Source organism: Mesoplodon bidens (assembly GCF_964165515.1).
Source record: "Mesoplodon bidens genome assembly, contig: HAP1_SCAFFOLD_290, whole genome shotgun sequence".
Taxonomy (NCBI): Eukaryota; Metazoa; Chordata; class Mammalia; order Artiodactyla; family Ziphiidae; genus Mesoplodon; species Mesoplodon bidens.
Genome location: NW_027672269.1, coordinates 569,095 through 595,525, shown reverse-complemented (window position 1 = coordinate 595,525; position 26,431 = coordinate 569,095). Strand labels below are relative to the sequence as shown.

General features: G+C 49.1%; 1 protein-coding gene and 1 long non-coding RNA gene across 2 annotated transcripts; both read right to left on the bottom strand.

The window, feature by feature from the left end:
• Positions 1 to 398: 398 nt before the first annotated feature.
• On the bottom strand, positions 399 to 8,989 carry LOC308610400 (uncharacterized protein). The gene is made up of 5 exons (XM_081259547.1): positions 8,672 to 8,989; positions 5,394 to 5,525; positions 4,587 to 4,663; positions 1,313 to 1,444; positions 399 to 582 (listed from the first exon to the last, which is right to left on the bottom strand). Exons 2-5 carry the CDS (start codon positions 5,476 to 5,478, stop codon positions 502 to 504), a joined length of 375 nt encoding a protein of 124 aa, XP_081115673.1. The 5' UTR covers positions 5,479 to 5,525; positions 8,672 to 8,989; the 3' UTR covers positions 399 to 501.
• Positions 8,990 to 9,554: 565 nt separating this feature from the next.
• Positions 9,555 to 17,155, bottom strand: LOC308610399. The gene is made up of 4 exons (XR_014014542.1): positions 16,838 to 17,155; positions 13,560 to 13,691; positions 12,753 to 12,829; positions 9,555 to 9,610 (listed from the first exon to the last, which is right to left on the bottom strand). It is a non-coding gene; the product is annotated as an uncharacterized lncRNA (long non-coding RNA).
• Positions 17,156 to 26,431: the final 9,276 nt, after the last annotated feature.

The window sequence follows — 26,431 nt, the reverse complement described above, 5'->3', positions numbered from 1 at the left end:
GATTTCCATGCTTATATCTATAAATACAAAAAATAGGAATAAACCCTAGCTTGAACCAAAAAAGAAAAAGACAAAAAATCAGAACCCACCAGTTACACAGAGGAAAACCCTACCAGGGCACTTGCTCCAGTGTTAAACAAGTCTGAAGTTGGTCACAGGTGGGGAATCATCTCCCATGCAGCCAGCAGGCCCCCCGCAAGGAGCGTCCTCACTGCAAAGCTGGGGGACCGTGCCGAGGCGTCTGTGAGTAAACAGGAGCTGAGCCCCAGGCCAGCTGCTGCTGAACTGTTCCCACCCTTCCCAGGTAAAACACCTGACTGTGTGCAAGGACTTGAAAGCCCACAGGAAGGGCCGTGGAGCCACACCAGCGACAGCACGCAGGCCGACTTGGTGCCGGCAGGCCAGCCAGGATGGTCCTGGCCCAGACGCTCTTCTGGAAGCTTTCCACTTCCCTGCCTGAGATACCCCTCCTGTCCCGGCCCCCACTGCTTTTTTCCTTCCTCACCTCTGCCCGGCGAGCAATTCCAGCAGCAGGTATGGGTGACACATCCTCTTCTTTAGCGGGTGGCAGCCTGGCAACTCCTGCAGAAAGTCCAGCAGAGCCCCACTCACACCGGGCCACCCAAAAAGCCACGCACGGCCCCTCCCTCCCTCCCACCAGCCCCGCCCCGACACTGCTGACGGGGCAGAAAATATGGCGTCAGGCACAGCTGCAGGGGCTCTTGCTGCCTGGAGTGGTGTTTATATTGACCTCAACCCAGGCACACCTGGGGAGGGCTGCCCCACCGGGTCAGCCAATCCTCACCCCTCAGCGGCTCACATTTGCAGAAAATGGCCCTTGCGGCACCGGCCACGTACAAGGAAGAGGTGTGGGCTCCTGAGAGTCAGGAGAGACAAGGGGCTGCAGCCCTGGCTTGTTTGCTATTCAATTTAGCTGCCCCATGAGTGGGAGACAACTTCAAGAAGACCCTCTATTAATGAGAGGAACCCAGAAGTCAGGGAGAGGAGGGGTGGCGGGTGGAGACAGAGGTCTGGTGCCCCGGCTGCAGTGGAAGCCTCTGGAAGACCAGGCAGAGGGAGGCTGCACAGAGTGATGCCCAGGGTCACAGACCCGTCAGAGCTGCTGTTTGTTAGTTCAAGTCCTGCTCTGAGGTGCTCTGTGTCAGCTCAACCGACAGGTGGGCTGGGGGCGCTCTGCAATGAGGGCTATGTGCACGGTTCCTGTGTGCCCAGGCTTGCTGGGTGCCTGCCCAGGTGAGCTCCATACCCGTGTAGGGGCCTGACCACGAGAGCCCCGTGGGCTGCTGGGTACCTGTCCAGGTGAGCTCCATATCCTGGGAGGGGCCTGACCACGAGAGCCCCGTGAGCTGCTGGGTAACTGCCCAGGTGAACTCCATATCCTGGAAGGGGCCTGACCACGAGAGCCCCGAGGGCTACTGGGTACCTGGTAACGAACGTCAGGACAGTCAGTGAAGCCACCAAGAATATACATCCAGTAGATCCTAATTCCCACACCCTGCTGGTCATTCTACCATCCACCAGGACATGGTATTCTGTATTAGACTTCGATGATGCCTTCTTCTGTATTCCATTAGTCCCAGAGTCACAAGAAATTTGGGCTTGTGGTGGGCAGGACTCAACATACAACGAAGACAATACCGCTGGGGCCGTCCTGCCCCAGGGGTTCAAAAATTCCCACACCGTCTATGGGGAAACTTAACTAAAACCTAAAAGATCTACCTCTGGAGAAGGGAACCTTCCTTCAATATGCAGACCACATTCTGCTCGCCAGCCCTACTAAGGAGGCCTCTGAGCTACCTAGCCAAGAAAGGATAGAAGGTGTCCAAGAAAAAGGCTCAAATATCACAGACTAAGGTAACCTGCCTGGACTGCCTTCTCACAGAAGGTCGGAAAAGCCCATCCCAGGAAAGGGAAGAAGCCATTTGCAGCCTTACCCCTTCTAAAACTAGAAGACAGCTTAGGGGTTCCTGGGGAGGCCGCGGTTTGCTGCATCTGGATCCCTAACTACAGTCTAATAGCTGGGCCTCTATAAGAAACACTGACACGAAAAGATGATGATCCTTTTGAATAGAATCCAGAAGCAGCCTTTCAAGAATGGAAGGAGCAGTCACTTCAGACCCTTGCCCTGGAACTCCCTAGCTTAGCTAAACCCGTTGACCTTTACATTCTCGGTCGAAAGTGAACCGCCCTTGGAGCATTAGTGCAAACACTGGGACCACTTGAACTGTAACAACTCAAGTATGCCATCCAGGTAGGAGAAGCTACGGTCACCAAGGGCTTGGCCCGCCGCCCCATCCGGCCAGGATACTGGGGGTATGTAAAAACCTGGAAATCAGCAGCCCACAAGGCCAGCTCCCTCCTAAGGGAAAAGGACCCCACGTGGTGATCCTAACCACCCACCATGCCCTGAAGTTGCAGAGCAGGGATCGCTCCGTGGACACACTGACCTCGAGTGAGGAGGCCCTCCAACCCCAACCTCCAGAGAGACAACCAGGGTCAACGGGCCCCCATGACGACTCGTGGGACCATCACTTGACCTGGAGTTTCTCTCAGAAAACAACAACAGTGTCATATTTGTATATGTATAGCTGATTCACTTTGTTATACAGCAGAAGCTAACACACCATTGTAAAGCAATTACATACCAATAAAGGTGTAAAAGAGAAAAAAAGAAAGCCCAGAGATAAACCTACACACCTATGGTCAACTAATCTATGACAAAGGAGGCAAGACTATACAATGGATAAAAGACAGTCTCTTCGATCAGTGGTGCTGGGAAAACTAGACAGCTACGTGTAAAAGAATGAAATTTGAACACTCCCTAACACCATACACAAAAATAAATTCAAAATGGATTAGAGACCTTAATGTAAGACCGGACAGTATAAAACTTAGAGGAAAACATAGGAAGAATTCTCGGACATAAACCACAACATGATCTTTTCTGATGCACCTCCTAGAGTAACGGAATAAAAAACAAAATAAACAAATGGGTCCTAATGAAACGTAAAAGCTTCTGCAAAGCAAAGGAAACTACACACAAGATGAAAAGACAACTCTCAGAATAGGAGAAATATTTGCAAATGAATCAACAGACAAAGGATTAATCTCCAATATAAACAAACAGCTCATGCAGCTCAATATTAAAAAAAAACAAACAACCCAATACAAAAATGGGCAGAAGACCTAAATACACACTTCTTCCAAGAAGACATAGAGATGGCCAAGAAGCACATGAAAAGGTGCTCAACGTCACTAATTAGAGAAATGCAAATCAAAACTACGAGGTATCACCTCACACCTGTTAGAATGGGCATCATCAGAAAATCTACAAACAACAAATGCTGAAGAGGGCTGGAGAAAAGGAACCCTCTTCCACTACTGGTGGGAATGTAAATTGATTCCGTCACTATGGAGACTAGTATGGAGGTTCCTTAAAAATCTAAAAATAGAATTACCATATGATCCAGCAATGCCACTACTGGGTATATACCCAGAGAAAACCATAAGTCAAACAGAAACATTCACCACAATGTTCATTGCAGCACTCTTTACAATAGCCAGGTAATGGAAGCCACCTAAATGCCCACAGGCAGGCGAATGGATAAAGATGTGGTACGTATATAAAATGGAATATTTCTCAGCCATAAAAAGGAATGAAATTGGGTCATTTGTAGAGACATGGATGGATCCAGAGACTGTCATACAGAGTGAAGTAAGTCAGAAAGAGAAAAACAAATATTGTATATTAAGGCATATATGTGGAACCTAGAAAAATGGTACAGATGAACCAGTTTGCAGGGCAGAAGTAGAGACACAGAGGTAGAGAACAAACCTATGGACACCAAGGGGGGAACGCCATGTGAGGGTGGTGGTGGGATGAATTGGGAGATTGGGATTCACATGTGCACACTTATATGTATAAAATAGATAACCAATAAGAACCTGCTGTATAAAAAAACAAAACAAATAAAATTTAAAAATTAAAATAATAAAATTTAAAAAGTAAAACAGAAAAAGAAGTTCTTCCCTTCCCAAAGCTGTATTTATATGAATGAATGATTTCCATGCTTATATCTATAAATACAAAAAATAGGAATAAACCCTAGCTTGAACCAAAAAAGAAAAAGACAAAAAATCAGAACCCACCAGTTACACAGAGGAAAACCCTACCAGGGCACTTGCTCCAGTGTTAAACAAGTCTGAAGTGGGTCACAGGTGGGGAATCATCTCCCATGCAGCCAGCAGGCCCCCCGCAAGGAGCGTCCTCACTGCAAAGCTGGGGGACCGTGCCGAGGCGTCTGTGAGTAAACAGGAGCTGAGCCCCAGGCCAGCTGCTGCTGAACTGTTCCCACCCTTCCCAGGTAAAACACCTGACTGTGTGCAAGGACTTGAAAGCCCACAGGAAGGGCCGTGGAGCCACACCAGCGACAGCACGCAGGCCGACTTGGTGCCGGCAGGCCAGCCAGGATGGTCCTGGCCCAGACGCTCTTCTGGAAGCTTTCCACTTCCCTGCCTGAGATACCCCTCCTGTCCCGGCCCCCACTGCTTTTTTCCTTCCTCACCTCTGCCCGGCGAGCAATTCCAGCAGCAGGTATGGGTGACACATCCTCTTCTTTAGCGGGTGGCAGCCTGGCAACTCCTGCAGAAAGTCCAGCAGAGCCCCACTCACACCGGGCCACCCAAAAAGCCACGCACGGCCCCTCACTCCCTCCCACCAGCCCAGCCCCGACACTGCTGACGGGGCAGAAAATATGGCGTCAGGCACAGCTGCAGGGGCTCTTGCTGCCTGGAGTGGTGTTTATATTGACCTCAACCCAGGCACACCTGGGGAGGGCTGCCCCGCCGGGTCAGCCAATCCTCACCCCTCAGCGGCTCACATTTGCAGAAAATGGCCCTTGCGGCACCGGCCACGTACAAGGAAGAGGTGTGGGCTCCTGAGAGTCAGGAGAGACAAGGGGCTGCAGCCCTGGCTTGTTTGCTATTCAATTTAGCTGCCCCATGAGTGGGAGACAACTTCAAGAAGACCCTCTATTAATGAGAGGAACCCAGAAGTCAGGGAGAGGAGGGGTGGCGGGTGGAGACAGAGGTCTGGTGCCCCGGCTGCAGTGGAAGCCTCTGGAAGACCAGGCAGAGGGAGGCTGCACAGAGTGATGCCCAGGGTCACAGACCCGTCAGAGCTGCTGTTTGTTAGTTCAAGTCCTGCTCTGAGGTGCTCTGTGTCAGCTCAACCGACAGGTGGGCTGGGGGCGCTCTGCAATGAGGGCTATGTGCACGGTTCCTGTGTGCCCAGGCTTGCTGGGTGCCTGCCCAGGTGAGCTCCATACCCGTGTAGGGGCCTGACCACGAGAGCCCCGTGGGCTGCTGGGTACCTGTCCAGGTGAGCTCCATATCCTGGGAGGGGCCTGACCACGAGAGCCCCGTGAGCTGCTGGGTAACTGCCCAGGTGAACTCCATATCCTGGAAGGGGCCTGACCACGAGAGCCCCGAGGGCTACTGGGTACCTGGTAACGAACGTCAGGACAGTCAGTGAAGCCACCAAGAATATACATCCAGTAGATCCTAATTCCCACACCCTGCTGGTCATTCTACCATCCACCAGGACATGGTATTCTGTATTAGACTTCGATGATGCCTTCTTCTGTATTCCATTAGTCCCAGAGTCACAAGAAATTTGGGCTTGTGGTGGGCAGGACTCAACATACAACGAAGACAATACCGCTGGGGCCGTCCTGCCCCAGGGGTTCAAAAATTCCCACACCGTCTATGGGGAAACTTAACTAAAACCTAAAAGATCTACCTCTGGAGAAGGGAACCTTCCTTCAATATGCAGACCACATTCTGCTCGCCAGCCCTACTAAGGAGGCCTCTGAGCTACCTAGCCAAGAAAGGATAGAAGGTGTCCAAGAAAAAGGCTCAAATATCACAGACTAAGGTAACCTGCCTGGACTGCCTTCTCACAGAAGGTCGGAAAAGCCCATCCCAGGAAAGGGAAGAAGCCATTTGCAGCCTTACCCCTTCTAAAACTAGAAGACAGCTTAGGGGTTCCTGGGGAGGCCGCGGTTTGCTGCATCTGGATCCCTAACTACAGTCTAATAGCTGGGCCTCTATAAGAAACACTGACACGAAAAGATGATGATCCTTTTGAATAGAATCCAGAAGCAGCCTTTCAAGAATGGAAGGAGCAGTCACTTCAGACCCTTGCCCTGGAACTCCCTAGCTTAGCTAAACCCGTTGACCTTTACATTCTCGGTCGAAAGTGAACCGCCCTTGGAGCATTAGTGCAAACACTGGGACCACTTGAACTGTAACAACTCAAGTATGCCATCCAGGTAGGAGAAGCTACGGTCACCAAGGGCTTGGCCCGCCGCCCCATCCGGCCAGGATACTGGGGGTATCTAAAAACCTGGAAATCAGCAGCCCACAAGGCCAGCTCCCTCCTAAGGGAAAAGGACCCCACGTGGTGATCCTAACCACCCACCATGCCCTGAAGTTGCAGAGCAGGGATCGCTCCGTGGACACACTGACCTCGAGTGAGGAGGCCCTCCAACCCCAACCTCCAGAGAGACAACCAGGGTCAACGGGCCCCCATGACGACTCGTGGGACCATCACTTGACCTGGAGTTTCTCTCAGAAAACAACAACAGTGTCATATTTGTATATGTATAGCTGATTCACTTTGTTATACAGCAGAAGCTAACACACCATTGTAAAGCAATTACATACCAATAAAGGTGTAAAAGAGAAAAAAAGAAAGCCCAGAGATAAACCTACACACCTATGGTCAACTAATCTATGACAAAGGAGGCAAGACTATACAATGGATAAAAGACAGTCTCTTCGATCAGTGGTGCTGGGAAAACTAGACAGCTACGTGTAAAAGAATGAAATTTGAACACTCCCTAACACCATACACAAAAATAAATTCAAAATGGATTAGAGACCTTAATGTAAGACCGGACAGTATAAAACTTAGAGGAAAACATAGGAAGAATTCTCGGACATAAACCACAACATGATCTTTTCTGATGCACCTCCTAGAGTAACGGAATAAAAAACAAAATAAACAAATGGGTCCTAATGAAACGTAAAAGCTTCTGCAAAGCAAAGGAAACTACACACAAGATGAAAAGACAACTCTCAGAATAGGAGAAATATTTGCAAATGAATCAACAGACAAAGGATTAATCTCCAATATAAACAAACAGCTCATGCAGCTCAATATTAAAAAAAAACAAACAACCCAATACAAAAATGGGCAGAAGACCTAAATACACACTTCTTCCAAGAAGACATAGAGATGGCCAAGAAGCACATGAAAAGGTGCTCAACGTCACTAATTAGAGAAATGCAAATCAAAACTACGAGGTATCACCTCACACCTGTTAGAATGGGCATCATCAGAAAATCTACAAACAACAAATGCTGAAGAGGGCTGGAGAAAAGGAACCCTCTTCCACTACTGGTGGGAATGTAAATTGATTCCGTCACTATGGAGAACAGTATGGAGGTTCCTTAAAAATCTAAAAATAGAATTACCATATGATCCAGCAATGCCACTACTGGGTATATACCCAGAGAAAACCATAAGTCAAACAGAAACATTCACCACAATGTTCATTGCAGCACTCTTTACAATAGCCAGGTAATGGAAGCCACCTAAATGCCCACAGGCAGGCGAATGGATAAAGATGTGGTACGTATATAAAATGGAATATTTCTCAGCCATAAAAAGGAATGAAATTGGGTCATTTGTAGAGACATGGATGGATCCAGAGACTGTCATACAGAGTGAAGTAAGTCAGAAAGAGAAAAACAAATATTGTATATTAAGGCATATATGTGGAACCTAGAAAAATGGTACAGATGAACCAGTTTGCAGGGCAGAAGTAGAGACACAGAGGTAGAGAACAAACCTATGGACACCAAGGGGGGAACGCCATGTGAGGGTGGTGGTGGGATGAATTGGGAGATTGGGATTCACATGTGCACACTTATATGTATAAAATAGATAACCAATAAGAACCTGCTGTATAAAAAAACAAAACAAATAAAATTTAAAAATTAAAATAATAAATAAAATTTAAAAAGTAAAACAGAAAAAGAAGTTCTTCCCTTCCCAAAGCTGTATTTATATGAATGAATGATTTCCATGCTTATATCTATAAATACAAAAAATAGGAATAAACCCTAGCTTGAACCAAAAAAGAAAAAGACAAAAAATCAGAACCCACCAGTTACACAGAGGAAAACCCTACCAGGGCACTTGCTCCAGTGTTAAACAAGTCTGAAGTGGGTCACAGGTGGGGAATCATCTCCCATGCAGCCAGCAGGCCCCCCGCAAGGAGCGTCCTCACTGCAAAGCTGGGGGACCGTGCCGAGGCGTCTGTGAGTAAACAGGAGCTGAGCCCCAGGCCAGCTGCTGCTGAACTGTTCCCACCCTTCCCAGGTAAAACACCTGACTGTGTGCAAGGACTTGAAAGCCCACAGGAAGGGCCGTGGAGCCACACCAGCGACAGCACGCAGGCCGACTTGGTGCCGGCAGGCCAGCCAGGATGGTCCTGGCCCAGACGCTCTTCTGGAAGCTTTCCACTTCCCTGCCTGAGATACCCCTCCTGTCCCGGCCCCCACTGCTTTTTTCCTTCCTCACCTCTGCCCGGCGAGCAATTCCAGCAGCAGGTATGGGTGACACATCCTCTTCTTTAGCGGGTGGCAGCCTGGCAACTCCTGCAGAAAGTCCAGCAGAGCCCCACTCACACCGGGCCACCCAAAAAGCCACGCACGGCCCCTCACTCCCTCCCACCAGCCCAGCCCCGACACTGCTGACGGGGCAGAAAATATGGCGTCAGGCACAGCTGCAGGGGCTCTTGCTGCCTGGAGTGGTGTTTATATTGACCTCAACCCAGGCACACCTGGGGAGGGCTGCCCCGCCGGGTCAGCCAATCCTCACCCCTCAGCGGCTCACATTTGCAGAAAATGGCCCTTGCGGCACCGGCCACGTACAAGGAAGAGGTGTGGGCTCCTGAGAGTCAGGAGAGACAAGGGGCTGCAGCCCTGGCTTGTTTGCTATTCAATTTAGCTGCCCCATGAGTGGGAGACAACTTCAAGAAGACCCTCTATTAATGAGAGGAACCCAGAAGTCAGGGAGAGGAGGGGTGGCGGGTGGAGACAGAGGTCTGGTGCCCCGGCTGCAGTGGAAGCCTCTGGAAGACCAGGCAGAGGGAGGCTGCACAGAGTGATGCCCAGGGTCACAGACCCGTCAGAGCTGCTGTTTGTTAGTTCAAGTCCTGCTCTGAGGTGCTCTGTGTCAGCTCAACCGACAGGTGGGCTGGGGGCGCTCTGCAATGAGGGCTATGTGCACGGTTCCTGTGTGCCCAGGCTTGCTGGGTGCCTGCCCAGGTGAGCTCCATACCCGTGTAGGGGCCTGACCACGAGAGCCCCGTGGGCTGCTGGGTACCTCTCCAGGTGAGCTCCATATCCTGGGAGGGGCCTGACCACGAGAGCCCCGTGAGCTGCTGGGTAACTGCCCAGGTGAACTCCATATCCTGGAAGGGGCCTGACCACGAGAGCCCCGAGGGCTACTGGGTACCTGGTAACGAACGTCAGGACAGTCAGTGAAGCCACCAAGAATATACATCCAGTAGATCCTAATTCCCACACCCTGCTGGTCATTCTACCATCCACCAGGACATGGTATTCTGTATTAGACTTCGATGATGCCTTCTTCTGTATTCCATTAGTCCCAGAGTCACAAGAAATTTGGGCTTGTGGTGGGCAGGACTCAACATACAACGAAGACAATACCGCTGGGGCCGTCCTGCCCCAGGGGTTCAAAAATTCCCACACCGTCTATGGGGAAACTTAACTAAAACCTAAAAGATCTACCTCTGGAGAAGGGAACCTTCCTTCAATATGCAGACCACATTCTGCTCGCCAGCCCTACTAAGGAGGCCTCTGAGCTACCTAGCCAAGAAAGGATAGAAGGTGTCCAAGAAAAAGGCTCAAATATCACAGACTAAGGTAACCTGCCTGGACTGCCTTCTCACAGAAGGTCGGAAAAGCCCATCCCAGGAAAGGGAAGAAGCCATTTGCAGCCTTACCCCTTCTAAAACTAGAAGACAGCTTAGGGGTTCCTGGGGAGGCCGCGGTTTGCTGCATCTGGATCCCTAACTACAGTCTAATAGCTGGGCCTCTATAAGAAACACTGACACGAAAAGATGATGATCCTTTTGAATAGAATCCAGAAGCAGCCTTTCAAGAATGGAAGGAGCAGTCACTTCAGACCCTTGCCCTGGAACTCCCTAGCTTAGCTAAACCCGTTGACCTTTACATTCTCGGTCGAAAGTGAACCGCCCTTGGAGCATTAGTGCAAACACTGGGACCACTTGAACTGTAACAACTCAAGTATGCCATCCAGGTAGGAGAAGCTACGGTCACCAAGGGCTTGGCCCGCCGCCCCATCCGGCCAGGATACTGGGGGTATGTAAAAACCTGGAAATCAGCAGCCCACAAGGCCAGCTCCCTCCTAAGGGAAAAGGACCCCACGTGGTGATCCTAACCACCCACCATGCCCTGAAGTTGCAGAGCAGGGATCGCTCCGTGGACACACTGACCTCGAGTGAGGAGGCCCTCCAACCCCAACCTCCAGAGAGACAACCAGGGTCAACGGGCCCCCATGACGACTCGTGGGACCATCACTTGACCTGGAGTTTCTCTCAGAAAACAACAACAGTGTCATATTTGTATATGTATAGCTGATTCACTTTGTTATACAGCAGAAGCTAACACACCATTGTAAAGCAATTACATACCAATAAAGGTGTAAAAGAGAAAAAAAGAAAGCCCAGAGATAAACCTACACACCTATGGTCAACTAATCTATGACAAAGGAGGCAAGACTATACAATGGATAAAAGACAGTCTCTTCGATCAGTGGTGCTGGGAAAACTAGACAGCTACGTGTAAAAGAATGAAATTTGAACACTCCCTAACACCATACACAAAAATAAATTCAAAATGGATTAGAGACCTTAATGTAAGACCGGACAGTATAAAACTTAGAGGAAAACATAGGAAGAATTCTCGGACATAAACCACAACATGATCTTTTCTGATGCACCTCCTAGAGTAACGGAATAAAAAACAAAATAAACAAATGGGTCCTAATGAAACGTAAAAGCTTCTGCAAAGCAAAGGAAACTACACACAAGATGAAAAGACAACTCTCAGAATAGGAGAAATATTTGCAAATGAATCAACAGACAAAGGATTAATCTCCAATATAAACAAACAGCTCATGCAGCTCAATATTAAAAAAAAACAAACAACCCAATACAAAAATGGGCAGAAGACCTAAATACACACTTCTTCCAAGAAGACATAGAGATGGCCAAGAAGCACATGAAAAGGTGCTCAACGTCACTAATTAGAGAAATGCAAATCAAAACTACGAGGTATCACCTCACACCTGTTAGAATGGGCATCATCAGAAAATCTACAAACAACAAATGCTGAAGAGGGCTGGAGAAAAGGAACCCTCTTCCACTACTGGTGGGAATGTAAATTGATTCCGTCACTATGGAGACTAGTATGGAGGTTCCTTAAAAATCTAAAAATAGAATTACCATATGATCCAGCAATGCCACTACTGGGTATATACCCAGAGAAAACCATAAGTCAAACAGAAACATTCACCACAATGTTCATTGCAGCACTCTTTACAATAGCCAGGTAATGGAAGCCACCTAAATGCCCACAGGCAGGCGAATGGATAAAGATGTGGTACGTATATAAAATGGAATATTTCTCAGCCATAAAAAGGAATGAAATTGGGTCATTTGTAGAGACATGGATGGATCCAGAGACTGTCATACAGAGTGAAGTAAGTCAGAAAGAGAAAAACAAATATTGTATATTAAGGCATATATGTGGAACCTAGAAAAATGGTACAGATGAACCAGTTTGCAGGGCAGAAGTAGAGACACAGAGGTAGAGAACAAACCTATGGACACCAAGGGGGGAACGCCATGTGAGGGTGGTGGTGGGATGAATTGGGAGATTGGGATTCACATGTGCACACTTATATGTATAAAATAGATAACCAATAAGAACCTGCTGTATAAAAAAACAAAACAAATAAAATTTAAAAATTAAAATAATAAAATTTAAAAAGTAAAACAGAAAAAGAAGTTCTTCCCTTCCCAAAGCTGTATTTATATGAATGAATGATTTCCATGCTTATATCTATAAATACAAAAAATAGGAATAAACCCTAGCTTGAACCAAAAAAGAAAAAGACAAAAAATCAGAACCCACCAGTTACACAGAGGAAAACCCTACCAGGGCACTTGCTCCAGTGTTAAACAAGTCTGAAGTGGGTCACAGGTGGGGAATCATCTCCCATGCAGCCAGCAGGCCCCCCGCAAGGAGCGTCCTCACTGCAAAGCTGGGGGACCGTGCCGAGGCGTCTGTGAGTAAACAGGAGCTGAGCCCCAGGCCAGCTGCTGCTGAACTGTTCCCACCCTTCCCAGGTAAAACACCTGACTGTGTGCAAGGACTTGAAAGCCCACAGGAAGGGCCGTGGAGCCACACCAGCGACAGCACGCAGGCCGACTTGGTGCCGGCAGGCCAGCCAGGATGGTCCTGGCCCAGACGCTCTTCTGGAAGCTTTCCACTTCCCTGCCTGAGATACCCCTCCTGTCCCGGCCCCCACTGCTTTTTTCCTTCCTCACCTCTGCCCGGCGAGCAATTCCAGCAGCAGGTATGGGTGACACATCCTCTTCTTTAGCGGGTGGCAGCCTGGCAACTCCTGCAGAAAGTCCAGCAGAGCCCCACTCACACCGGGCCACCCAAAAAGCCACGCACGGCCCCTCACTCCCTCCCACCAGCCCAGCCCCGACACTGCTGACGGGGCAGAAAATATGGCGTCAGGCACAGCTGCAGGGGCTCTTGCTGCCTGGAGTGGTGTTTATATTGACCTCAACCCAGGCACACCTGGGGAGGGCTGCCCCGCCGGGTCAGCCAATCCTCACCCCTCAGCGGCTCACATTTGCAGAAAATGGCCCTTGCGGCACCGGCCACGTACAAGGAAGAGGTGTGGGCTCCTGAGAGTCAGGAGAGACAAGGGGCTGCAGCCCTGGCTTGTTTGCTATTCAATTTAGCTGCCCCATGAGTGGGAGACAACTTCAAGAAGACCCTCTATTAATGAGAGGAACCCAGAAGTCAGGGAGAGGAGGGGTGGCGGGTGGAGACAGAGGTCTGGTGCCCCGGCTGCAGTGGAAGCCTCTGGAAGACCAGGCAGAGGGAGGCTGCACAGAGTGATGCCCAGGGTCACAGACCCGTCAGAGCTGCTGTTTGTTAGTTCAAGTCCTGCTCTGAGGTGCTCTGTGTCAGCTCAACCGACAGGTGGGCTGGGGGCGCTCTGCAATGAGGGCTATGTGCACGGTTCCTGTGTGCCCAGGCTTGCTGGGTGCCTGCCCAGGTGAGCTCCATACCCGTGTAGGGGCCTGACCACGAGAGCCCCGTGGGCTGCTGGGTACCTGTCCAGGTGAGCTCCATATCCTGGGAGGGGCCTGACCACGAGAGCCCCGTGAGCTGCTGGGTAACTGCCCAGGTGAACTCCATATCCTGGAAGGGGCCTGACCACGAGAGCCCCGAGGGCTACTGGGTACCTGGTAACGAACGTCAGGACAGTCAGTGAAGCCACCAAGAATATACATCCAGTAGATCCTAATTCCCACACCCTGCTGGTCATTCTACCATCCACCAGGACATGGTATTCTGTATTAGACTTCGATGATGCCTTCTTCTGTATTCCATTAGTCCCAGAGTCACAAGAAATTTGGGCTTGTGGTGGGCAGGACTCAACATACAACGAAGACAATACCGCTGGGGCCGTCCTGCCCCAGGGGTTCAAAAATTCCCACACCGTCTATGGGGAAACTTAACTAAAACCTAAAAGATCTACCTCTGGAGAAGGGAACCTTCCTTCAATATGCAGACCACATTCTGCTCGCCAGCCCTACTAAGGAGGCCTCTGAGCTACCTAGCCAAGAAAGGATAGAAGGTGTCCAAGAAAAAGGCTCAAATATCACAGACTAAGGTAACCTGCCTGGACTGCCTTCTCACAGAAGGTCGGAAAAGCCCATCCCAGGAAAGGGAAGAAGCCATTTGCAGCCTTACCCCTTCTAAAACTAGAAGACAGCTTAGGGGTTCCTGGGGAGGCCGCGGTTTGCTGCATCTGGATCCCTAACTACAGTCTAATAGCTGGGCCTCTATAAGAAACACTGACACGAAAAGATGATGATCCTTTTGAATAGAATCCAGAAGCAGCCTTTCAAGAATGGAAGGAGCAGTCACTTCAGACCCTTGCCCTGGAACTCCCTAGCTTAGCTAAACCCGTTGACCTTTACATTCTCGGTCGAAAGTGAACCGCCCTTGGAGCATTAGTGCAAACACTGGGACCACTTGAACTGTAACAACTCAAGTATGCCATCCAGGTAGGAGAAGCTACGGTCACCAAGGGCTTGGCCCGCCGCCCCATCCGGCCAGGATACTGGGGGTATCTAAAAACCTGGAAATCAGCAGCCCACAAGGCCAGCTCCCTCCTAAGGGAAAAGGACCCCACGTGGTGATCCTAACCACCCACCATGCCCTGAAGTTGCAGAGCAGGGATCGCTCCGTGGACACACTGACCTCGAGTGAGGAGGCCCTCCAACCCCAACCTCCAGAGAGACAACCAGGGTCAACGGGCCCCCATGACGACTCGTGGGACCATCACTTGACCTGGAGTTTCTCTCAGAAAACAACAACAGTGTCATATTTGTATATGTATAGCTGATTCACTTTGTTATACAGCAGAAGCTAACACACCATTGTAAAGCAATTACATACCAATAAAGGTGTAAAAGAGAAAAAAAGAAAGCCCAGAGATAAACCTACACACCTATGGTCAACTAATCTATGACAAAGGAGGCAAGACTATACAATGGATAAAAGACAGTCTCTTCGATCAGTGGTGCTGGGAAAACTAGACAGCTACGTGTAAAAGAATGAAATTTGAACACTCCCTAACACCATACACAAAAATAAATTCAAAATGGATTAGAGACCTTAATGTAAGACCGGACAGTATAAAACTTAGAGGAAAACATAGGAAGAATTCTCGGACATAAACCACAACATGATCTTTTCTGATGCACCTCCTAGAGTAACGGAATAAAAAACAAAATAAACAAATGGGTCCTAATGAAACGTAAAAGCTTCTGCAAAGCAAAGGAAACTACACACAAGATGAAAAGACAACTCTCAGAATAGGAGAAATATTTGCAAATGAATCAACAGACAAAGGATTAATCTCCAATATAAACAAACAGCTCATGCAGCTCAATATTAAAAAAAAACAAACAACCCAATACAAAAATGGGCAGAAGACCTAAATACACACTTCTTCCAAGAAGACATAGAGATGGCCAAGAAGCACATGAAAAGGTGCTCAACGTCACTAATTAGAGAAATGCAAATCAAAACTACGAGGTATCACCTCACACCTGTTAGAATGGGCATCATCAGAAAATCTACAAACAACAAATGCTGAAGAGGGCTGGAGAAAAGGAACCCTCTTCCACTACTGGTGGGAATGTAAATTGATTCCGTCACTATGGAGACTAGTATGGAGGTTCCTTAAAAATCTAAAAATAGAATTACCATATGATCCAGCAATGCCACTACTGGGTATATACCCAGAGAAAACCATAAGTCAAACAGAAACATTCACCACAATGTTCATTGCAGCACTCTTTACAATAGCCAGGTAATGGAAGCCACCTAAATGCCCACAGGCAGGCGAATGGATAAAGATGTGGTACGTATATAAAATGGAATATTTCTCAGCCATAAAAAGGAATGAAATTGGGTCATTTGTAGAGACATGGATGGATCCAGAGACTGTCATACAGAGTGAAGTAAGTCAGAAAGAGAAAAACAAATATTGTATATTAAGGCATATATGTGGAACCTAGAAAAATGGTACAGATGAACCAGTTTGCAGGGCAGAAGTAGAGACACAGAGGTAGAGAACAAACCTATGGACACCAAGGGGGGAACGCCATGTGAGGGTGGTGGTGGGATGAATTGGGAGATTGGGATTCACATGTGCACACTTATATGTATAAAATAGATAACCAATAAGAACCTGCTGTATAAAAAAACAAAACAAATAAAATTTAAAAATTAAAATAATAAATAAAATTTAAAAAGTAAAACAGAAAAAGAAGTTCTTCCCTTCCCAAAGCTGTATTTATATGAATGAATGATTTCCATGCTTATATCTATAAATACAAAAAATAGGAATAAACCCTAGCTTGAACCAAAAAAGAAAAAGACAAAAAATCAGAACCCACCAGTTACACAGAGGAAAACCCTACCAGGGCACTTGCTCCAGTGTTAAACAAGTCTGAAGTGGGTCACAGGTGGGGAATCATCTCCCATGCAGCCAGCAGGCCCCCCGCAAGGAGCGTCCTCACTGCAAAGCTGGGGGACCGTGCCGAGGCGTCTGTGAGTAAACAGGAGCTGAGCCCCAGGCCAGCTGCTGCTGAACTGTTCCCACCCTTCCCAGGTAAAACACCTGACTGTGTGCAAGGACTTGAAAGCCCACAGGAAGGGCCGTGGAGCCACACCAGCGACAGCACGCAGGCCGACTTGGTGCCGGCAGGCCAGCCAGGATGGTCCTGGCCCAGACGCTCTTCTGGAAGCTTTCCACTTCCCTGCCTGAGATACCCCTCCTGTCCCGGCCCCCACTGCTTTTTTCCTTCCTCACCTCTGCCCGGCGAGCAATTCCAGCAGCAGGTATGGGTGACACATCCTCTTCTTTAGCGGGTGGCAGCCTGGCAACTCCTGCAGAAAGTCCAGCAGAGCCCCACTCACACCGGGCCACCCAAAAAGCCACGCACGGCCCCTCACTCCCTCCCACCAGCCCAGCCCCGACACTGCTGACGGGGCAGAAAATATGGCGTCAGGCACAGCTGCAGGGGCTCTTGCTGCCTGGAGTGGTGTTTATATTGACCTCAACCCAGGCACACCTGGGGAGGGCTGCCCCGCCGGGTCAGCCAATCCTCACCCCTCAGCGGCTCACATTTGCAGAAAATGGCCCTTGCGGCACCGGCCACGTACAAGGAAGAGGTGTGGGCTCCTGAGAGTCAGGAGAGACAAGGGGCTGCAGCCCTGGCTTGTTTGCTATTCAATTTAGCTGCCCCATGAGTGGGAGACAACTTCAAGAAGACCCTCTATTAATGAGAGGAACCCAGAAGTCAGGGAGAGGAGGGGTGGCGGGTGGAGACAGAGGTCTGGTGCCCCGGCTGCAGTGGAAGCCTCTGGAAGACCAGGCAGAGGGAGGCTGCACAGAGTGATGCCCAGGGTCACAGACCCGTCAGAGCTGCTGTTTGTTAGTTCAAGTCCTGCTCTGAGGTGCTCTGTGTCAGCTCAACCGACAGGTGGGCTGGGGGCGCTCTGCAATGAGGGCTATGTGCACGGTTCCTGTGTGCCCAGGCTTGCTGGGTGCCTGCCCAGGTGAGCTCCATACCCGTGTAGGGGCCTGACCACGAGAGCCCCGTGGGCTGCTGGGTACCTCTCCAGGTGAGCTCCATATCCTGGGAGGGGCCTGACCACGAGAGCCCCGTGAGCTGCTGGGTAACTGCCCAGGTGAACTCCATATCCTGGAAGGGGCCTGACCACGAGAGCCCCGAGGGCTACTGGGTACCTGGTAACGAACGTCAGGACAGTCAGTGAAGCCACCAAGAATATACATCCAGTAGATCCTAATTCCCACACCCTGCTGGTCACTCTACCATCCACCAGGACATGGTATTCTGTATTAGACTTCGATGATGCCTTCTTCTGTATTCCATTAGTCCCAGAGTCACAAGAAATTTGGGCTTGTGATGGGCAGGACTCAACATACAACGAAGACAATACCGCTGGGGCCGTCCTGCCCCAAGGGTTCAAAAATTCCCACACCGTCTATGGGGAAACTTAACTAAAACCTAAAAGATCTACCTCTGGAGAAGGGAACCTTCCTTCAATATGCAGACCACATTCTGCTCGCCAGCCCTACTAAGGAGGCCTCTGAGCTACCTAGCCAAGAAAGGATAGAAGGTGTCCAAGAAAAAGGCTCAAATATCACAGACTAAGGTAACCTGCCTGGACTGCCTTCTCACAGAAGGTCGGAAAAGCCCATCCCAGGAAAGGGAAGAAGCCATTTGCAGCCTTACCCCTTCTAAAACTAGAAGACAGCTTAGGGGTTCCTGGGGAGGCCGCGGTTTGCTGCATCTGGATCCCTAACTACAGTCTAATAGCTGGGCCTCTATAAGAAACACTGACACGAAAAGATGATGATCCTTTTGAATAGAATCCAGAAGCAGCCTTTCAAGAATGGAAGGAGCAGTCACTTCAGACCCTTGCCCTGGAACTCCCTAGCTTAGCTAAACCCGTTGACCTTTACATTCTCGGTCGAAAGTGAACCGCCCTTGGAGCATTAGTGCAAACACTGGGACCACTTGAACTGTAACAACTCAAGTATGCCATCCAGGTAGGAGAAGCTACGGTCACCAAGGGCTTGGCCCGCCGCCCCATCCGGCCAGGATACTGGGGGTATCTAAAAACCTGGAAATCAGCAGCCCACAAGGCCAGCTCCCTCCTAAGGGAAAAGGACCCCACGTGGTGATCCTAACCACCCACCATGCCCTGAAGTTGCAGAGCAGGGATCGCTCCGTGGACACACTGACCTCGAGTGAGGAGGCCCTCCAACCCCAACCTCCAGAGAGACAACCAGGGTCAACGGGCCCCCATGACGACTCGTGGGACCATCACTTGACCTGGAGTTTCTCTCAGAAAACAACAACAGTGTCATATTTGTATATGTATAGCTGATTCACTTTGTTATACAGCAGAAGCTAACACACCATTGTAAAGCAATTACATACCAATAAAGGTGTAAAAGAGAAAAAAAGAAAGCCCAGAGATAAACCTACACACCTATGGTCAACTAATCTATGACAAAGGAGGCAAGACTATACAATGGATAAAAGACAGTCTCTTCGATCAGTGGTGCTGGGAAAACTAGACAGCTACGTGTAAAAGAATGAAATTTGAACACTCCCTAACACCATACACAAAAATAAATTCAAAATGGATTAGAGACCTTAATGTAAGACCGGACAGTATAAAACTTAGAGGAAAACATAGGAAGAGTTCTCGGACATAAACCACAACATGATCTTTTCTGATGCACCTCCTAGAGTAACGGAATAAAAAACAAAATAAACAAATGGGTCCTAATGAAACGTAAAAGCTTCTGCAAAGCAAAGGCAACTACACACAAGATGAAAAGACAACTCTCAGAATAGGAGAAATATTTGCAAATGAATCAACAGACAAAGGATTAATCTCCAATATAAACAAACAGCTCATGCAGCTCAATATTAAAAAAAAACAAACAACCCAATACAAAAATGGGCAGAAGACCTAAATACACACTTCTTCCAAGAAGACATAGAGATGGCCAAGAAGCACATGAAAAGGTGCTCAACGTCACTAATTAGAGAAATGCAAATCAAAACTACGAGGTATCACCTCACACCTGTTAGAATGGGCATCATCAGAAAATCTACAAACAACAAATGCTGAAGAGGGCTGGAGAAAAGGAACCCTCTTCCACTACTGGTGGGAATGTAAATTGATTCAGTCACTATGGAGAACAGTATGGAGGTTCCTTAAAAATCTAAAAATAGAATTACCATATGATCCAGCAATGCCACTACTGGGTATATACCCAGAGAAAACCATAAGTCAAACAGAAACATTCACCACAATGTTCATTGCAGCACTCTTTACAATAGCCAGGTAATGGAAGCCACCTAAATGCCCACAGGCAGGCGAATGGATAAAGATGTGGTACGTATATAAAATGGAATATTTCTCAGCCATAAAAAGGAATGAAATTGGGTCATTTGTAGAGACATGGATGGATCCAGAGACTGTCATACAGAGTGAAGTAAGTCAGAAAGAGAAAAACAAATATTGTATATTAAGGCATATATGTGGAACCTAGAAAAATGGTACAGATGAACCAGTTTGCAGGGCAGAAGTAGAGACACAGAGGTAGAGAACAAACCTATGGACACCAAGGGGGGAACGCCATGCGAGGGTGGTGGTGGGATGAATTGGGAGATTGGGATTCACATGTGCACACTTATATGTATAAAATAGATAACCAATAAGAACCTGCTGTATAAAAAAACAAAACAAATAAAATTTAAAAATTAAAATAATAAATAAAATTTAAAAAGTAAAACAGAAAAAGAAGTTCTTCCCTTCCCAAAGCTGTATTTATATGAATGAATGATTTCCATGCTTATATCTATAAATACAAAAAATAGGAATAAACCCTAGCTTGAACCAAAAAAGAAAAAGACAAAAAATCAGAACCCACCAGTTACACAGAGGAAAACCCTACCAGGGCACTTGCTCCAGTGTTAAACAAGTCTGAAGTTGGTCACAGGTGGGGAATCATCTCCCATGCAGCCAGCAGGCCCCCCGCAAGGAGCGTCCTCACTGCAAAGCTGGGGGACCGTGCCGAGGCGTCTGTGAGTAAACAGGAGCTGAGCCCCAGGCCAGCTGCTGCTGAACTGTTCCCACCCTTCCCAGGTAAAACACCTGACTGTGTGCAAGGACTTGAAAGCCCACAGGAAGGGCCGTGGAGCCACACCAGCGACAGCACGCAGGCCGACTTGGTGCCGGCAGGCCAGCCAGGATGGTCCTGGCCCAGACGCTCTTCTGGAAGCTTTCCACTTCCCTGCCTGAGATACCCCTCCTGTCCCGGCCCCCACTGCTTTTTTCCTTCCTCACCTCTGCCCGGCGAGCAATTCCAGCAGCAGGTATGGGTGACACATCCTCTTCTTTAGCGGGTGGCAGCCTGGCAACTCCTGCAGAAAGTCCAGCAGAGCCCCACTCACACCGGGCCACCCAAAAAGCCACGCACGGCCCCTCGCTCCCTCCCACCAGCCCAGCCCCGACACTGCTGACGGGGCAGAAAATATGGCGTCAGGCACAGCTGCAGGGGCTCTTGCTGCCTGGAGTGGTGTTTATATTGACCTCAACCCAGGCACACCTGGGGAGGGCTGGCCCGCCGGGTCAGCCAATCCTCACCCCTCAGCGGCTCACATTTGCAGAAAATGGCCCTTGCGGCACCGGCCACGTACAAGGAAGAGGTGTGGGCTCCTGAGAGTCAGGAGAGACAAGGGGCTGCAGCCCTGGCTTGTTTGCTATTCAATTTAGCTGCCCCATGAGTGGGAGACAACTTCAAGAAGACCCTCTATTAATGAGAGGAACCCAGAAGTCAGGGAGAGGAGGGGTGGCGGGTGGAGACAGAGGTCTGGTGCCCCGGCTGCAGTGGAAGCCTCTGGAAGACCAGGCAGAGGGAGGCTGCACAGAGTGATGCCCAGGGTCACAGACCCGTCAGAGCTGCTGTTTGTTAGTTCAAGTCCTGCTCTGAGGTGCTCTGTGTCAGCTCAACCGACAGGTGGGCTGGGGGCGCTCTGCAATGAGGGCTATGTGCACGGTTCCTGTGTGCCCAGGCTTGCTGGGTGCCTGCCCAGGTGAGCTCCATACCCGTGTAGGGGCCTGACCACGAGAGCCCCGTGGGCTGCTGGGTACCTGTCCAGGTGAGCTCCATATCCTGGGAGGGGCCTGACCACGAGAGCCCCGTGAGCTGCTGGGTAACTGCCCAGGTGAACTCCATATCCTGGAAGGGGCCTGACCACGAGAGCCCCGAGGGCTACTGGGTACCTGGTAACGAACGTCAGGACAGTCAGTGAAGCCACCAAGAATATACATCCAGTAGATCCTAATTCCCACACCCTGCTGGTCATTCTACCATCCACCAGGACATGGTATTCTGTATTAGACTTCGATGATGCCTTCTTCTGTATTCCATTAGTCCCAGAGTCACAAGAAATTTGGGCTTGTGGTGGGCAGGACTCAACATACAACGAAGACAATACCGCTGGGGCCGTCCTGCCCCAGGGGTTCAAAAATTCCCACACCGTCTATGGGGAAACTTAACTAAAACCTAAAAGATCTACCTCTGGAGAAGGGAACCTTCCTTCAATATGCAGACCACATTCTGCTCGCCAGCCCTACTAAGGAGGCCTCTGAGCTACCTAGCCAAGAAAGGATAGAAGGTGTCCAAGAAAAAGGCTCAAATATCACAGACTAAGGTAACCTGCCTGGACTGCCTTCTCACAGAAGGTCGGAAAAGCCCATCCCAGCAAAGGGAAGAAGCCATTTGCAGCCTTACCCCTTCTAAAACTAGAAGACAGCTTAGGGGTTCCTGGGGAGGCCGCGGTTTGCTGCATCTGGATCCCTAACTACAGTCTAATAGCTGGGCCTCTATAAGAAACACTGACACGAAAAGATGATGATCCTTTTGAATAGAATCCAGAAGCAGCCTTTCAAGAATGGAAGGAGCAGTCACTTCAGACCCTTGCCCTGGAACTCCCTAGTTTAGCTAAACCCGTTGACCTTTACATTCTCGGTCGAAAGTGAACCGCCCTTGGAGCATTAGTGCAAACACTGGGACCACTTGAACTGTAACAACTCAAGTATGCCATCCAGGTAGGAGAAGCTACGGTCACCAAGGGCTTGGCCCGCCGCCCCATCCGGCCAGGATACTGGGGGTATCTAAAAACCTGGAAATCAGCAGCCCACAAGGCCAGCTCCCTCCTAAGGGAAAAGGACCCCACGTGGTGATCCTAACCACCCACCATGCCCTGAAGTTGCAGAGCAGGGATCGCTCCGTGGACACACTGACCTCGAGTGAGGAGGCCCTCCAACCCCAACCTCCAGAGAGACAACCAGGGTCAACGGGCCCCCATGACGACTCGTGGGACCATCACTTGACCTGGAGTTTCTCTCAGAAAACAACAACAGTGTCATATTTGTATATGTATAGCTGATTCACTTTGTTATACAGCAGAAGCTAACACACCATTGTAAAGCAATTACATACCAATAAAGGTGTAAAAGAGAAAAAAAGAAAGCCCAGAGATAAACCTACACACCTATGGTCAACTAATCTATGACAAAGGAGGCAAGACTATACAATGGATAAAAGACAGTCTCTTCGATCAGTGGTGCTGGGAAAACTAGACAGCTACGTGTAAAAGAATGAAATTTGAACACTCCCTAACACCATACACAAAAATAAATTCAAAATGGATTAGAGACCTTAATGTAAGACCGGACAGTATAAAACTTAGAGGAAAACATAGGAAGAATTCTCGGACATAAACCACAACATGATCTTTTCTGATGCACCTCCTAGAGTAACGGAATAAAAAACAAAATAAACAAATGGGTCCTAATGAAACGTAAAAGCTTCTGCAAAGCAAAGGAAACTACACACAAGATGAAAAGACAACTCTCAGAATAGGAGAAATATTTGCAAATGAATCAACAGACAAAGGATTAATCTCCAATATAAACAAACAGCTCATGCAGCTCAATATTAAAAAAAACAAACAACCCAATACAAAAATGGGCAGAAGACCTAAATACACACTTCTTCCAAGAAGACATAGAGATGGCCAAGAAGCACATGAAAAGGTGCTCAACGTCACTAATTAGAGAAATGCAAATCAAAACTACGAGGTATCACCTCACACCTGTTAGAATGGGCATCATCAGAAAATCTACAAACAACAAATGCTGAAGAGGGCTGGAGAAAAGGAACCCTCTTCCACTACTGGTGGGAATGTAAATTGATTCCGTCACTATGGAGACTAGTATGGAGGTTCCTTAAAAATCTAAAAATAGAATTACCATATGATCCAGCAATGCCACTACTGGGTATATACCCAGAGAAAACCATAAGTCAAACAGAAACATTCACCACAATGTTCATTGCAGCACTCTTTACAATAGCCAGGTAATGGAAGCCACCTAAATGCCCACAGGCAGGCGAATGGATAAAGATGTGGTACGTATATAAAATGGAATATTTCTCAGCCATAAAAAGGAATGAAATTGGGTCATTTGTAGAGACATGGATGGATCCAGAGACTGTCACACAGAGTGAAGTAAGTCAGAAAGAGAAAAACAAATATTGTATATTAAGGCATATATGTGGAACCTAGAAAAATGGTACAGATGAACCAGTTTGCAGGGCAGAAGTAGAGACACAGAGGTAGAGAACAAACCTATGGACACCAAGGGGGGAACGCCATGTGAGGGTGGTGGTGGGATGAATTGGGATTCACATGTGCACACTTATATGTATAAAATAGATAACCAATAAGAACCTGCTGTATAAAAAAACAAATAAAATAAAATTTAAAAATTAAAATAATAAATAAAATTTAAAAAGTAAAACAGAAAAAGAAGTTCTTCCCTTCCCAAAGCTGTATTTATGTGAATGAATGATTTCCATGCTTATATCTATAAATACAAAAAATAGGAATAAACCCTAGCTTGAACCAAAAAAGAAAAAGACAAAAAATCAGAACCCACCAGTTACACAGAGGAAAACCCTACCAGGGCACTTGCTCCAGTGTTAAACAAGTCTGAAGTGGGTCACAGGTGGGGAATCATCTCCCATGCAGCCAGCAGGCCCCCCGCAAGGAGCGTCCTCACTGCAAAGCTGGGGGACCGTGCCGAGGCGTCTGTGAGTAAACAGGAGCTGAGCCCCAGGCCAGCTGCTGCTGAACTGTTCCCACCCTTCCCAGGTAAAACACCTGACTGTGTGCAAGGACTTGAAAGCCCACAGGAAGGGCCGTGGAGCCACACCAGCGACAGCACGCAGGCCGACTTGGTGCCGGCAGGCCAGCCAGGATGGTCCTGGCCCGGACGCTCTTCTGGAAGCTTTCCACTTCCCTGCCTGAGATACCCCTCCTGTCCCGGCCCCCACTGCTTTTTTCCTTCCTCACCTCTGCCCGGCGAGCAATTCCAGCAGCAGGTATGGGTGACACATCCTCTTCTTTAGCGGGTGGCAGCCTGGCAACTCCTGCAGAAAGTCCAGCAGAGCCCCACTCACACCGGGCCACCCAAAAAGCCACGCACGGCCCCTCGCTCCCTCCCACCAGCCCAGCCCCGACACTGCTGACGGGGCAGAAAATATGGCGTCAGGCACAGCTGCAGGGGCTCTTGCTGCCTGGAGTGGTGTTTATATTGACCTCAACCCAGGCACACCTGGGGAGGGCTGCCCCGCCGGGTCAGCCAATCCTCACCCCTCAGCGGCTCACATTTGCAGAAAATGGCCCTTGCGGCACCGGCCACGTACAAGGAAGAGGTGTGGGCTCCTGAGAGTCAGGAGAGACAAGGGGCTGCAGCCCTGGCTTGTTTGCTATTCAATTTAGCTGCCCCATGAGTGGGAGACAACTTCAAGAAGACCCTCTATTAATGAGAGGAACCCAGAAGTCAGGGAGAGGAGGGGTGGCGGGTGGAGACAGAGGTCTGGTGCCCCGGCTGCAGTGGAAGCCTCTGGAAGACCAGGCAGAGGGAGGCTGCACAGAGTGATGCCCAGGGTCACAGACCCGTCAGAGCTGCTGTTTGTTAGTTCAAGTCCTGCTCTGAGGTGCTCTGTGTCAGCTCAACCGACAGGTGGGCTGGGGGCGCTCTGCAATGAGGGCTATGTGCACGGTTCCTGTGTGCCCAGGCTTGCTGGGTGCCTGCCCAGGTGAGCTCCATACCCGTGTAGGGGCCTGACCACGAGAGCCCCGTGGGCTGCTGGGTACCTGTCCAGGTGAGCTCCATATCCTGGGAGGGGCCTGACCACGAGAGCCCCGTGAGCTGCTGGGTAACTGCCCAGGTGAACTCCATATCCTGGAAGGGGCCTGACCACGAGAGCCCCGAGGGCTACTGGGTACCTGGTAACGAACGTCAGGACAGTCAGTGAAGCCACCAAGAATATACATCCAGTAGATCCTAATTCCCACACCCTGCTGGTCATTCTACCATCCACCAGGACATGGTATTCTGTATTAGACTTCGATGATGCCTTCTTCTGTATTCCATTAGTCCCAGAGTCACAAGAAATTTGGGCTTGTGGTGGGCAGGACTCAACATACAACGAAGACAATACCGCTGGGGCCGTCCTGCCCCAGGGGTTCAAAAATTCCCACACCGTCTATGGGGAAACTTAACTAAAACCTAAAAGATCTACCTCTGGAGAAGGGAACCTTCCTTCAATATGCAGACCACATTCTGCTCGCCAGCCCTACTAAGGAGGCCTCTGAGCTACCTAGCCAAGAAAGGATAGAAGGTGTCCAAGAAAAAGGCTCAAATATCACAGACTAAGGTAACCTGCCTGGACTGCCTTCTCACAGAAGGTCGGAAAAGCCCATCCCAGCAAAGGGAAGAA